The sequence below is a fragment of the Coregonus lavaretus genome (genome assembly GCF_964263955.1).
Source record: "Coregonus lavaretus genome assembly, chromosome: 21".
Classification (NCBI taxonomy): domain Eukaryota; kingdom Metazoa; phylum Chordata; class Actinopteri; order Salmoniformes; family Salmonidae; genus Coregonus; species Coregonus lavaretus.
In genome coordinates this window covers 5,380,206-5,396,061 of record NC_140008.1, presented here as the reverse complement: position 1 = coordinate 5,396,061, position 15,856 = coordinate 5,380,206, and the positions used below count along the sequence as shown (strand labels likewise).

The following is a 15,856-nucleotide window of genomic DNA, read 5'->3' as shown; positions in this document are numbered from 1 at the left end:
TGACTGACTGACTGACTGACTGACTGACTGACTGACTGACTGACTGACTGACTGACTGACTGACTGACTGACTGACTGACTGACTGACTGACTGACTGACTGACTGACTGACTGACTGACTGACTGACTGACTGACTGACTGACTGTCTGTCTGTCTGTCTGTCTGTCTGTCTGTCTGTCTGTCTGTCTGTCTGTCTGTCTGTCTGTCTGTCTGTCTGTCTGTCTGTCTGTCTGTCTGTCTGTCTGTCTGTCTGTCTGTCTGTCTGTCTGTCTGTCTGTCTGTCTGTCTGTCTGTCTGTCTGTCTGTCTGTCTGTCTGTCTGTCTGTCTGTCTGTCTGTCTGTCTGTCTGTCTGTCTGTCTGTCTGTCTGTCTGTCTGTCTGTCTGTCTGTCTGTCTATCTATCTATCTATCTATCTATCTATCTATCTATCTATCTATCTATCTATCTATCTATCTATCTATCTATCTATCTATCTATCTATCTATCTATCTATCTATTGTGACAGCTTTAGACACAGCCAACTTCTCTGTGGTGGTTGTTGTTGCTATCAGTGTTAAGGTCAAGGTACAAAGTGATTGACCTCACTCTGACCCATATACAGAGTTCAACCACTCTGATATACCTCCATCTTCTAACAGAACTCACCAGTCCACCCATAGGAATACATTGACAGTTGTCAAAACATGTCATCTTTTATATCCTATATTGTATATAGCTCTGATTTCACTGTCCTTACACAACTCTTCCTGGTCTATAGAAATGGCCATTGTGGGAAGGAGTGAGTGGATTCTGTGAGATCCAGTCGTCGTTCTTCTTGCGCTGTAAAGACCGGAGTCTCCGGGTGCTCCATGTGATGGCCTACAGTCTGGGCCTGGAGGCTGAGGTCTTCCTGAGTGCAGACAGACACATAGGGAGTGAGTCCAGCTCTCTCTCTGTCAGGGGGTTATCTATGTACAATCACACCTGGGTGAAGGGCTGCTCAGTCCTAGGAATGTAAAACTGAAGTTCCATGGTAATAGAGTGACACTGACACTCAGATTTTTCACTTTAAAATGTACGTCAAACAAAAACTAATGATTGCAAAGTTAAACAAACCTTACAACTTTATGCACAAGGACTACTTTTAACAATATATACACAAAAAATAACAAAAACACATTGACTTGAAGAACAGCGCAGATGCAAAGTTTGGTAACAGAACGACGGTACAGTACTGACAACATAGCTGACCTGATGCAGAGGTGGACCAGTGATGTTTTCCTCTCAGTGGTGAGACTTGCCCTTCCATTTGACACACCTTTACCTCATAAGATCATACAAGATGTTACAGGCTTATTGCATGTGGAAACAGACCTGCGTTCAAATACTATTTAAAATAATGTTGAATACTTAATAAGCAGTGCTTGATTGAGTTTGCCCGTTGTAATGGAACCAATAGAAAAGTCCTAAAAGTACAAACATCAAAAACTTTTCTCGTTCAGTTAGTCCCTCCCTGTTTCAGCTAATTATCTTCAGTTTGGTGCCTAGTGAATACGACTCAGGTCTCTATGGAAACATCAATGTAAATTCACCTTAGGTTTTTACTCCTCACTTTCCCTTTCAGGTCTATAGGGTTTTGCTGCACCCTGCAGGTGACTGGAGCACAAGGCAGTCCCTGGCTTTCTTTGTGCAGCTGGAGGATGAGGCCCTCCTCACCTGTTGTGACGGGTCCAACAAATATCCCCTGGTGAAGGCAGGGTCCTATCTCATCCAACGCTTCAATGACTCTTATGGGAGGCAGTGAGCATTTCCCATGTTAAGCTATGGAATTAATCGTACAGCATTGGATTGGTGTTGGCATGGGGTAGAGGGAGTTTACATATACCAGTCATTTCTTTTAAATCCATGAAGGGAAGTGGACAAGTTCAAACTTAGAAAGGAGATAATAGTTACACACCCCATGTGTCCTGATAACTACAGGAATGAAACCATATTGAGGTTGTCTGCTTTCTATACAGTTTGATGAGAGAGAGAGAGAGAGAGAGAGAGAGAGAGAGAGAGAGAGAGAGAGAGAGAGAGAGAGAGAGAGAGAGAGAGAGAGAGAGAGAGAGAGAGAGAGAGAGAGAGAGAGACAGAGAGAGAGACGAGAGGCAGAGAGAGAGAGAGAGAGAGAGAGGCAGAGAGAGAGAGAGCGCGAGGCAGAGAGAGAGAGAGAGAGAGAGAGAGACGGGACATCAGGTAAAGTTCTGGAGATGAGGGAATGTGTGTGCAGAAAGAAACCCTCCAGTATGGTTAACCCCAGTATGGACTATCAATACAAGTGACCATTTAGAATGTGACCCAGTTCAATGGGTCTTAACAGAACTGGGGGATGTCAGCCATGAAGTTGTCTAAACACAACTGGAATATAATTTGTTTCTGATTCATTGTTAATGGATTTTCAATTAGGAACACAGGGGAAAACCTAACACAACAACACACAACCAATAAAAACAAAGGGGGAGGAAACCACTAAAGTCATTATCATATTGTCATTTTCTAATGACAGGGAGAAAACATGTAAAATCTAGAAGACTACTTTAGGTCTGGTCAAAAGAAGCCTAGTGCACTATGCAAGGAACAGGGAGAGATTTGGGACAGAGACATTAACTCCTGTATGGAAATCTTCATTCTAATGACAGTGAGCAAATCTCCAATCTCCACCCTATTCCCTATGTAGTGCACTACTTTAGATCTGGTCAGAAGTAGCCTAGTGCACTACGTAGGGAACAGGGTGTCATTTGGGCCAGAGTCAGTAACTCCCCTGGGTATGAATTCTCTCTCTATCTTATCTGTCTTCTATATTATGTTCTCCTCTCCTCCTCTCTTCTCTCCTCTATTCACTCTATTCTGTCATCCACACCACATGCCAGCTTCAACACAATCCATTTACAAGTTAAAGACACACCTTGGAATAAATAGCAAAGGAAAACTACTACTAGATGTATTTTTTATTTCCCATCACCATGAATCATATTTAATAACTGAACAGTAGCAGACCTAACTTCATCTGTTCCTGACTCTGGATAGTGGATTAAAAAGACCATCAATCTCAAATGATATTAAAGTACAATTCTGAACATTACTGATATACTGAGTGACAAGTCAAGATATCTGCTGTTTTTATTGTTTGGTTAATATCACCACCTGCTGGACAGGTTTAATATTGCTTGACTGAGCAGTATGGGAGAATAAAAGATGCCAAATTTAGGGCCGGTTTCCCGGACATCTCCATTGAACATGCTTTTTAGTCTAGGACTAGGCTTCATCTGTGTCCGGGAAACCGGCCCATATAGTTCAATTAGCAAGTAAGTAACACTACCTGTTCCATGATACTGAGGAAAATTACATTGAGACAGAGAACCAATTGAGAAAACATTTCAATGGTTCTGAATGACAACCAACATACATTAACAGCATACATCATGATTAATGTAAATGTATAAGATTAAAACGTTGCACTTACAAATAATATGAATGCATTGAATTGTAATTCATAACATCTTCTGAAGATCAAATCAATCAAATCATTGTACATAAAAACAGAGCAGAATGAATCATCACATCTGGGGACCATCACCACCAGCATGACTAGTATCTATGTGGACCCTACTACAGTTTAACCAGCTCAGCTATAGACTACACCAGCATGACTAGTATCTATGTGGACCCTACTACAGTTTAACCAGCTCAGCTATAGACTACACCAGCATGACTAGTATCTATGTGGACCCTACTACAGTTTAACCAGCTCAGCTATAGACTACACCAGCATGACTAGTATCTATGTGGACCCTACTACAGTTTAACCAGCTCAGCTATAGACTACACCAGCATGACTCGTATCTATGTGGACCCTACTACAGTTTAACCAGCTCAGCAGTACCTTGTAAAGAGAGCCAAAACCCAGGATAGAGGGGCTGAGTGAATGTGGTCTGGACTCTGTGGAGGAGGGTCATTGTTTCAGAGACACTGTAGAAGGACAGAGTACCTGCCTTGTGATCCAGGTCCACTCCTACTCTGGAGGACTGAGGGCCTGGTACTTTAGTCAGAACATTATTGTGTCTGAACAAATAACCACCACTATAACACAGTAAACTCCAGGACTTGTCATTGTATCCAAATTCACCATCTGTCCCTGTTCTGCTGATGTCTTTATATGAGACTGCTGTAACAACAAACCCCCCACTCCACTCCACCTCCCAGTAACAGCGTCCAGACAGACCCTTTCTACACAGAACCTGGTAGTTTGTGAATCTGTCTGGATGATCAGGATATGGTTGGACTTGGCCTGTATGTGTCACCTTTCTCTTCCTTTCAGACAGAGAGAGGAGTGTGCCTGCTGTGTTTGGGTCCAGTGTGAGCTGACAGGAATCTGGGAGAAGAGCAGAGCAGAGACCAATGAGGGGAGTTAGAACAATAAGTTAAGTCAGATACTGTATCTACCCTGTCTTTGATTAGAGCACAGCAGAGATCAAATCAGAGAAATATGAGGAGTCAGATAGATACCCAGTCTTTGATTAGATCTACTATTGCTATATATTTCTAGAGGGATTGTTAGGAGTGTCAGTAAAAAGAGACTGTTAGTTAATTCAGAATAAAGAGACTCACATTGTAAGAACTGTTCTCTGGTCTTGGGCTCTGGAGGCAGTACAACCTCCACTATATTCACTACAGACACACAAACACATTCACAGAGAGAGGGAATGTTATCATCACACCATATGCCACATGTATATGACTAGTAGGGAACTTTCAATGGTCTAAAGTTGATGTTCTTATTATTTTCAACACACCTGTAGTGGAGATCTTGGTCCATTCTCCTTTAAGGACGTCTTCTAGTTTCTCTCTCAGTTCAGACACAGTCTTACTCACATCTCCAAAGTACTGAAGAGGACGGACAACGATGCTGGGTAAGTCTGAAGATACACTGGTACTGGAGAGAGACTGATAACTCTGGAGACAGAGACACAGAGAGAGAGAGAACAGAACCAAATGATTGAGAGTTTCACATTGAGTTTTAGTTTCATATCACATGTATCAAGGCAGTTGAGTTACCTGGAGGAAATGGATGTGATCCTCAGTGTGTGAGAGCTGCTCCAGCTCAGTGCTTCTCTTCCTCAGCTCAGCTATCTCCTGCTCCAGTTGCTCCAGGAGTCCTTTAGCTTGACTCACTTGAGCCTTCTCTTGGGCTCTGATCAGCTCCTTCACCTCAGAGCGCCTTCTCTCAATGGAGCGTATCAGCTCGGTAAAGATCTTATCAGTGTCCTCCACTGCTGCCTGTGCAGAGCTCTGTTAAGAGAGAGAGAGAGAGAGAGAGAGAGACTGACTTGTCTTACTTTAATGAGCCATCCTCATTACACTAACACCCCCACCCCTAAAAGCACATTGCGTGCCACCACAACCTCCACACAATCACATTATCCAGTACCCAACACCACAGTACAATACACCATCCAGCACCACATTCCAACCGTCCATCCAACCCCTCCTCTCCAGCCGTACAGACAGCCCCCCAGAGCCCCCATACCTCCTGAAACATCTCCACACTGTTGATCATTTTGTACAACTAAAACTGAACCCTAAGGTGTCAATAGTAATGGAATTACCCTGGCAACACAGAAAAAACATGATGAACAGTCTGTCATTGCAGAAAACGGACACCCCTCCCCAACTCCCAGGTCAACCCGAGCCAACCAGCTATTGGTGTCCAGGGCTCCATGTAATACCCTCCACTGGAGGACCCCTGACCTTTCCAGCACTGGGAGCTTATAGAGCACCCTCCACCTATACCCTGCCATGCTCTCAGCCCCCACAACACCCTGCCACTGATGCCCCTTCACTCCCGCTAAGCTCCTGATGTGTCTAACCTTGACACTGAGGGTGTACAGCACCTTACCCCCCACCTCCTCAAACTCCCCCAGGCTCAGAGTGTTAAAAGTCAGTAAGTCCTCCGGACTCTCCTGCCAGTCCCCAGTCTCTGCTGTCACTTACAGTGGTGGAAACGGTGGTGGCCCCTCCTCAGGCTGCTCCAGCCCCCTCCTCACTGGGTCAGGCAGAGCCTCCTGGACCTACCCCATGACTCTCTCCAGCAGCAATTCAGTCACCTCTGGTCAACAAAAATATATTTTTCTAGTAAATTAATTGTCAAATTCATCAACCAGCACAGAGCCACTCTGCCTTCTCGAACAAGTAGCCAACTCAACAAGCCCCGCAAAAAGCTTGTGCCATCAGCGGCAGCGAGCACTGGCCTACTGAGCCCTCCCCACACCTTGACCATAAATGAAGCCCCAGCGTACAGCATTTGAATACAGGCCACAAAATTCTCCCCACAACCAAAACAACACATTGAACAGATATTCATGGTCCACCCTATCAAAGGCTTTCTCCTGATTATGAACAGATTGTCTGTGTTTGAGCGTCCTGGTACACAGTACGTTTGGTCCTTGTGTACAATAGAGTCCAGGTGGGACTTCAGTCTGTTAACGAGGACCTTGGAAAATACCTTATAGTCCAAACAGAGCAATGCCACAGGCCTCCAGTTCTTTAAGTCGCTCAAATCTACTTGTTTGGGCAGGAGAGTCAAAGCCTCCCGTCTACAGCTTAGCGACAGCTCCCCCACCCCGACGCAACACAAGTCCTGTCCAATTATTCCCCAGAACTTTTTATAATAATCCACAGGCAGACCGTCTGAGAGACAGCAGCTGAGTTTGTGTAAGGCCAGGGAAAGGTCTATTTGATTTCTCTGTGACAGAGAGAGTTTGGAAAGGTCTGTGAGCAGAACCTGAGAAAAAACAGGATCACAGAGTTATGCCCTCTATAAATCAGAGTACAACTCCACAGCCGCGGCATCATCTCCCCAAAACAGAAGTTACCCACCCATCAGGCTCCCTCATCTCCTCCACAACAGAAGTTACCCACCCATCAGGCTCCCTCATCTCCCCACAACAGAAGTTACCCACCCATCAGGCTCCCTCATCTCCTCACAACAGAAGTTACCCACCCATCAGGCTCCCTCATCTCCCCACAACAGAAGTTACGCACACATCAGGCTCCCTCATCTCCCCACAACAGAAGTTACACGCCCATCAGACAAACGTAAAACAAGGGATTTTCTTGGTTTCCCCACTCTGTTTTTCCAACCCCAAAAAGAAAGAGCTGGGAGCATCCATCTCTCTCAACATGTTAAAGCTCTGGGCTTTCCCTACATCCTACCACTGACTGAGAGACTCAAACTCCCCCTTCTGCTGTCCCCACCTCTCCCAAAAGCCTTGGAAGCTTGAGCAAAAAGTGACATCTTGGAAGAGCTTTACATGGAATTGCCAATAGGACACCTGCCTGGGCCCTGGTGAAACAGAGAACTGAGCCCTGTACTAGGTGCAGACACATTTTGGAAAGCAAAGACAAGGTCATTGATTTTGGCTCTAACCACTAACAACCTACCCTTACACACCTCTTTTGCTACCCCTGCACTAAGATGTGTGCCATGGCTCAGCACCTGCGCCCCCTTCCACCAGACCCCCAATACACTTCATTAATCACATCACTGTGTGTCTCTTGCAAAAAAATCACGTTTAAATGTTTTTGTTTGACATATTCCCCCAGTCTCTGCCGCCGTTCATGTTAAGGAAGTCTAACCGTGAAATCTCCATAAGAGGTGGGAGGGAAATCACCACAATCAGAAACCAGTAGAGAAGTCCATAAAGCCGCCATGCCAGAAAAAAACATCAATTTAAGCAGATTCTGAAGACATGCCCTTAAGAACCCATGACCTATTTTCTCAGCCTATACCGCTTCCTGGGTGAGAGGACACTAAACCCCTCATTCTTCATCATGTGTTGTACTGACCTTACAAACCTTCCAGGATCAATCAAATAAGACTCCAGCAGAACCTTATTTTTCCCCTTTAGTCTCCATCAGGAACCTAGAAAGTTCTCTCACCATATATACTGGGCCCTCAGCCTGACTGGCTGTCAGCTCTGGATCCAATGAGCCGTCTGAAAACGAGACGCCTTGTCCTCCGCTCCCGCAGACTCACCTCCCCCCTCTTCCTCCTCCTCCATTGGCACGGTACCGTCCTCCTCCTCCCCAGTCTCTGCCCCCCTGCACTTCCCCCCTGATCAGAGCCTCTTCCCCAATGACAGGCAATATTTCCTGGGATGAGCCCACCAAGCCTTTGCCCACCGGAGTCTCCGTTACTACAGAAACCTGCCTCAGCTCATGTAGCCCACGGCCTGCGCACCACCACTTGGCCATGCACTACTACCGTGCAGCTCAGTTGGTAGAGCATGGCGCTTGCAACGCCAGGGTTGTGGGTTCGTTTCCCATGGGGGGACAGTATGAAAATGTATGCACTCACTAACTGTAATTTGCTCTGGATAAGAGCATCTGCTAAATGACTAAAATGTAAAAAATGTACTCTCCTCCCTCCTGGTACCCCTGCCATTTATTTTGCAATTCTGAGTAATCACTACTTTAGTAAGGATTAGTAAGGAAAAACACGTTATTCAGTACTACTGCAGTTGCTTAATAATTCCAATAGTTGGCAGCATAAGACCATGAATGACATTTCAGAAGATTAGTTTAGTTCTCTCCCTGGATACGCCACCACTTCACCTCAAAGGAAAACTCCTGCCTGAGCTTTTTACTGTCCCTTTCCACACTGCTAACGCAAGAGGAAGGACTGAAAACACATTACTGTGAAGTAATATAATGATGATTCATGTTTATTATTACCTGTTTTTATGGTCATGTTTTGAAATTATACTTCATTACTATAATGATTATCAATACGCCTGAACATTAATTCAGTCACCTCTGGTCGACAAAAACGTATTTTCCTAGTACATTAATTGTCAAATTCATCAACCAGCATCGAGCACTCTGCCTTCTCACGCAAGCGAGGGGCATGTTGAGGTAAATATGCTAACCGCGACGGTTGCATTATGTAATTTATTGGTAAGCTGGAAGATGCAGTGTTTTTTATTTTCTATTCAGAGGCTATTTACTCCCAATATGAGATCATTTTATATAGAAGGTTTTTATAATGCATGTTTACTAGGGTTGAGGTTAGCGCATCTGAGTAGGGATTATTTGGCCGGGGTTCAATACCTGTCCTACCTATCAATCATATTGCTGCTTGTAGCCTATAACTGATGATCCCCACACTAGAAACACCGAAAACTATATGTGCTAGCAAACACTGTGTTCCACCCCTCCCCTGTGTAACCTTGAAGTTTGTTAAGAAACAAACACTTGTCTACGAAAAGAGACATGTTTAAAGGATTCCGCTTGGCACCCAGCCGAGAGCACACGAAAACCACTTGCAAATTTACCTAAACTAACCAACTACTTGTGGTCTGTTCGTAAGTAATAAACGGAGGCAGATTAGCCACCACAACTTATCGAAAGAGGCGACATCTGCACCAACACACCCCTCACAAAAATCCTACTCGCAACAAGACAAACCTTTTTCATTAACACAACCACCGCCTCGTTCATTCTGGATGCAGAGTGCAGATGTTCCACTCCAACCTGTTCGCCGACCATGAGCAAAACTTCCTCCACACCTTTCTCCGGAACGCACCCGAAGCGACAGCGTTTCTTCTCCACTCGGTTGAGGCCATCACGCCGCCCTAACAAACTACCCCTACTCCCCCCTCAACTCTAAACGATAAACAGTGGAAACCAATAAACAAACCCTCCACCATGAGAAAATAAATTCAGAAAATATGCAAGAACCAAAAGAAAAAAGAATAGTAGCCCTCCTCACGAACCACAAAACTATCACACAACCAACTTCTTCTTCTATGATATAATGGCGGTCCACAAACCAATGTTAAAGGTGCATGCCGCCACCTACTGTGCTGGAGTGTGTGGTCAATCACGGTTTCCAACATTTCTAAATCTTCCTACCTAACTCAGTACTTCTGAGAAAATAAAGAAGAGCCCTACTAACTTCTAATAGACCCTCCCCCATCCCCAAAATCCCTTCCAAACCCCCCCAACCCCGTCCAACCTCAATGACCCTACACTTCAATCTTTCCCTCTCTTCAACATACTTACAACAATATAACAACACATGCTCCACCGTTTCATCGACCGTACCCCCCAGACACAAACCATTCACATGCTTGCCAACCAGATGTAATGACGAGATCAATGTACAATGTCCTAAGCGCAATCGAGTAAACACTACCTCTTCCTTCCTAATCTGACCTTTGAATCTTGGTCCAACTACATTTATTTGGAGGGCATATAAATGCCGGCCCTTGTGCTCAGAGTACCATCTCTTCTGCCACACATCTATCAAAATGGCTCTGATCTTACATTTGGCCTCACCTCTACCCAGTGGAACATTAATATAAATTATATCTCGTTTCAAAACTCTTTTAGCTAACTGGTCAACAATTTCATTCCTTTCCACACCCGAATGTGCTGGGACCCAGCAGAATCTCACTACTACACCCATTCTCTCAATTCTCCATAATAACATTAATACCTCCAATAGCAGGTCACTCCTATTAGATTTACCAGATGATAAACTATTCAATACAGACAGAGAAACTGAGTATACTATAATTCTAACAGGTTGTACGTCCTCCACCCACAGGAGGACAACTAAAGTGGGGGAAAAAAGTATTTAGTCAGCCACCAATTGTGCATGTTCTCCCACTTAAAAAGATAAGAGAGGCCTGTAATTTTCATCATAGGTACATGTCAACTATGACAGACAAAATTAGAAAAAAAATCCAGAAAATCACATTGTAGGATTTTTAATGAATTTATTTGCAAATTATGGTGTTCTTTGGGTGCAACTCAGCATTATTTGTCCTCCAAACACGACGAGTTGAGTTTTTACCAAAAAGTTCTATTTTGGTTTCATCTGACCATATGACATTCTCCCAATCCTCTTCTGGATCATCCAAATGCACTCTAGCAAACTTCAGACGGGCCTGGACATGTACTGGCTTAAGCAGGGGGACACGTCTCGCACTGCAGGATTTGAGTCCCTGGCGGCGTAGTGTGTTACTGATGGTAGGCTTTGTTACTTTGGTCCCAGCTCTCTGCAGGTCATTCACTAGGTCCCCCCGTGTGGTTCTGGGATTTTTGCTCACCGTTCTTGTGATCATTTTGACCCCACGGGGTGAGCTCTTGCGTGGAGCCCCAGATCTAGGGAGATTATCAGTGGTCTTGTATGTCTTCCATTTCCTAATAATTGCTCCCACAGTTGATTTCTTCCCAGCCTGGTGCAGGTCTACAATTTTGTTTCTGGTGTCCTTTGACAGCTCTTTGGTCTTGGCCATAGTGGAGTTTGGAGTGTGACTGTTTGAGGTTGTGGACAGGTGTCTTTTATACTGACAACAAGTTCAAACAGGTGCCATTAATACAGGTAACGAGTGGAGGACAGAGGAGCCTCTTAAAGAAGAAGTTACAGGTCTGTGAGAGCCAGAAATCTTGCTTGTTTGTCGGTGACCAAATACTTATTTTCCACCATAATTTGCAAATAAATTCATAAACAATCCTACAATGTGATTTTCAGGAATTTTTTTCCTCAATTTGTCTGTCATAGTTGACGTGTACCTATGATGAAAATTACAGGCCTCTCTCATCTTTTTAAGTGGGAGAACTTGCACAATTGGTGGCTGACTAAATACTTTTTTCCCCCACTGTACATACAGATGTTGATTTAAATGCACCAATAGATATCCTTAAAGCTATATTCCGGATTCTGTCCATGCCGCTGTTCCATAAACTATACACTCATAATCAATTGTTGTCCTGATCAGAGCTCTATACATATCTATCAACGATTGTCTGTCAGCACCCCATTCATAACCAGAGACCCACACAACCAACTACCACAAAAGTGATGGAATGAGAGAGGCAGAGACATCATTACAACACTGTACATAGCCATAATATAATGTTTCTTCTTCTTTGGAGTTTAACAGCGGTTGGCATCCAATATGTTGCATTACCGCCTCCAACTGGACTATAATATAAATCCATTATACTTTGTGATACAAAATGGGAAAAGGGGAAATTATAATGATACAGAAATACACCCTTCCAACTAACCCTACACTCATTAAATACTCTTCTGAAGTCTAATCTGGTATGCCCAAATACTTCGCTGCAGCTGCCACAACAACATCTATTTTCTGTGATTTACGTTCCATTTCTGCGGTACAGTTGATAACCATTGCTATGAATGCTAAGAAGCTAACTTTACTGAATCATATATCACTCTTTGGCCTTTGACTTTGTCGGGTAAAGACTCAAAACTCAAAAGGACTGACAGTGACTCCTATGTTTCACCACGCTCACCACCGGGTCTGTGTTGCACCAAACGGCGGGCATCACAAACACCAGGAATCTTCAACTTGAATTGCTCCACCTCCACACTTACCGCTACCCCAGAAATCACTCCTTTCAATGGTGCCCTGTTCCTAAGAGCAAAGCAAGAAACAGATTTTGACCCAAGTTGCGTGACACGGAGCGCCCACTCCCTCTGGTCAGAAGAAACACAAACAAATATCACAAGTCCACTACAGGTTACCTTCACTGATTCAACTGCACCCAACTCCTTTCCCACCCACCCTGAAACCACAAATGGATCTGCCAATAGGAATGGATCCACTTTCTCCAACAATGTAACTCCTACTGCACCAGATTCTTCTTTATCATGTCCATTGATGCCAGGCTCTGGTTCTGAGCTCTTCACCACACCTTCTACCTCACTTAACTCTCCCTCATTCATTTCCATTTCACCTCCAGAACTCAGTCTGGCGAATGGCTCACTCTGTTTGCACTTGAATTATAACATTTGAAAGTCTCTATTCCTTTGAATCTTATGTGAGTGTAATGTTTACTGTTCATTTCTGATTGTTTATTTCACTTTTGTTTATTGTCTATTTAACTTGCTTTGTTTCCCATGCCAATAAAGTCCTTTGAATTGATTGAATTGAGAGAGAGAGAGAGAGAGAGAGAGAGAGAGAGAGAGAGAGAGAGAGAGAGAGAGAGAGAGAGAGAGAGAGAAAGAGAGAGAGAGAGAGGGCTCCATGTTAATGTATAGGGGACATGAGTCAGTCATGGTTACTCATGGTTATGTGATGAAGTAGCCCCGCCAGCGATTTCAAAATCAGTGTCAGCCCTCAGCCCAATAGGGAATGTCCTCTTTTTGTAACGGTCAAGATGTTGCTTTCTCCCGCTGTAACCTGGTTCATATCCCGTCGGTTACATTAAGCAGTCTATTCTCTGAAAAGAGTCCAGACAGCCTGTTCCCAACAGTGGGGTCAGTGGGATTGGAGAGGGGCCCCTCTCCCCCCCCCTCTCTCTCTCTCTCTCTGACTGGAGGAGAGAAGGGAAATTATGCCTCTCCTCTGGTTAACAATACTCACCTTGAGAGACTTTACAGCCTGTTTGAGCTCCTTCAGCTCCTTCTCTCTCTCCTGGAATCTCTGCTGGACCTTCTGCTGACTCATCCCCAGCTGCCTCTGTGGAGAATCACTCTATCTTTAATTATTTGTTTATCAGACAGTCACCAACAAGTAGTTCTGGTCTTACCTGTTTCTCAGTCCTCTCTGCTGCAGCTGACACTGTATCATGGCCTTTATGTTCATCCATTGTACACAGCATACAGATACACTGCTGATCGGTACGACAGTAAACCTCCAGCAGTTTGTCATGATCAGAGCAGATCTTCTCCTGTAGTTGTGCGGTGGCTTTGACCAGCTTGTGCTTCTTCAAAGCAGGAGATTCATAGTGAGATTGGAGGTGAGTCTCACAGTAAGAGGCCAGACACACCAGACAGGACATGAGGGCTTTCTGCTTTCTGGTCCCAGTGCAGACATCACACGCCACATCTCCAGGTCTAGCATAGCACAGAGCAGGAGGGGGAGCAGCCTGGAGTCCTGTCTTCTTCAGTTTCTCCACCACTTCAGCCAACACAGTGCTCCTGTTCAGAACAGGCCTTGGGGTAAAGGTCTGTCTGCACTGTGGACAGCAGTAGACACCTTTCAGATGATCCTGATCCCAGCTTTCTTTAATACAGCCCATACAGTAGCTGTGTCCACAGGCAGTAGTCCCCGGATCCTTCAGTAGATCCAGACAGATGGAGCAACAGAACAGTTCCTGATTCTCTGCCATTTTGGTGCTCTCTCCCGTAGGTTAAGCAATGGCAGTGTCAAAGATAACTTTCTGTTCAGTGTCAAAGATGACTTTCTGTTTCATGGAACTCTACAGCAGAGGACAGGAAGTGGCTTCCTACTTGACTGTGAACTCTGTATGTAGAGGGGATGTGGTTTATTTGATGAGGAAGCGTGACAGAGTGTTGGGTAGTAGGCAGAGATGGTTAGTATTTATGTTACATGTATTTGAAATACGTATTTTAATTACTTCTGAATATTTTGTCATTAGAATTACACTGGGCTGAACTACACTCCAATGCATTTTGTATTTTTTATTTTCCAAATAAATACTAAATACTTTTCTACACCATTTATCATAGCGGTTCACATGTTCTGGCCCCCCTTTCACCCTGCATTGGTATCAGAAGTCTGATAGCACTATGGTGTGATAAGAACGTCTGTTAAATTAACTAAATATAAATGTATATGTAAAAATGTTGATAAATACTTTGTTGAGGGAAAATGTACTTGATATGATTGTAATATTTTGTTGTCTCACCTAGCTGTCTTAAGATGAAGGCACTAATTAAAAGTCACCCTGGATAAGTGCGTCTGCTAAATGACTAAAATGTAAATGTCGATGTAAAAATGAATAATTGCAAAGCATGCTGAGTTTTATTCTAAAGAGCTCCACCCCTAAACAAGGCCAATAATAATACCCAGTGTGCTTTACAGTTAATTTGGTAGGTTCATTTTCACATATACATTTACATTTTAGTCATTTAGCTTATCCAGAGTGACTTGCTCAACTAAGGTAGATAGCAAAATACAGTATCACTGTCATAGCAAGAAAAAAGGTTTTGTCACTGTTTCTGAGAATGTTGTTGGTGTTCGGATCGGTTACTTGCAAATGTATTTTTGTATTTAAAATGAATACATTACATTGAATGAAATACATTACAAAATACAAGTATTTAGTAGTTTATTTTGATACATTGATCTTGATGGTATTTTGTATCTGTATTTTGTAATTGTATGTAGTAATTTCTACCCATCCGTGGTAGTAGAATACTCTGTCTGCAGGGGTTTTTTAGGACCAGGACACTGGAGGCAAAGGACCGGTTTAAACAGGAAAATGTCCTGGAGTTTTATTAAAAATAAATGTTTCACAAATCACTTTGAAAAGGCATTGAAAAGGCAAAATAAAATACCCATCTCTCCTCAGAGCATAATTACTGGGCAATCACTTACAAACTCAAGAGATCAGGGTGTTGTTTCAGTTCTCGGAACAGGGTTCTGAGAACTGACACATCTCAGTTTTCAACCCTAATGCTGAGCTGTTGTGACTTCTATCTCAACAACAGGATGCTGCGCCTCACCCAGAAGCTCTTTTGGCACTCCTCCTAGAACAGTTGGTTTAGACAGAGGATCAACAACAGGATGCTGCCCCTCAACCAGAAGCTGTTTTGGCACTCCTCCTAGAACAGTTGGTTTAGACAGAGGACCAGAAAGAGGAACTTGTGCGACACACTGTTCTAATGAAGTTTTACTGGCAGAATGTTTTCTTCATTATATCTTCTTCACACAATAAATACGTTTAGTACCTTTAAGACTAACTGTATGTCATCTTACTTAATTACCTTGTACCTAAGTCAATTTCTGTCACCACAAATGTTATCCACAAGTTCATCTGACTGGGGAAAT

The 15,856-nt window shown here is 43.7% G+C and overlaps 1 protein-coding gene and 1 pseudogene across 2 annotated transcripts in view; one reads left to right on the top strand and one right to left on the bottom strand.

Annotated features, from left to right (window-relative positions):
• The window catches only part of LOC311148715 (solute carrier family 15 member 5-like), a 202,049-nt pseudogene that overhangs the window by 182,605 nt on the left and 3,588 nt on the right, over nt 1–15,856 (top strand). The gene's annotated exons all lie outside the window — the stretch shown is intronic.
• LOC311149191 (tripartite motif-containing protein 16-like) lies at nt 2,957–14,265 on the bottom strand. Its single transcript, XM_084186275.1, has 6 exons — nt 13,590–14,265; nt 13,424–13,519; nt 5,079–5,312; nt 4,817–4,976; nt 4,632–4,691; nt 2,957–4,395 (listed from the first exon to the last, which is right to left on the bottom strand). The coding sequence occupies exons 1-6, from the start codon at nt 14,169–14,171 to the stop codon at nt 3,881–3,883; spliced, it is 1,647 nt and encodes a 548-aa protein (XP_084042401.1). The 5' UTR covers nt 14,172–14,265; the 3' UTR covers nt 2,957–3,880.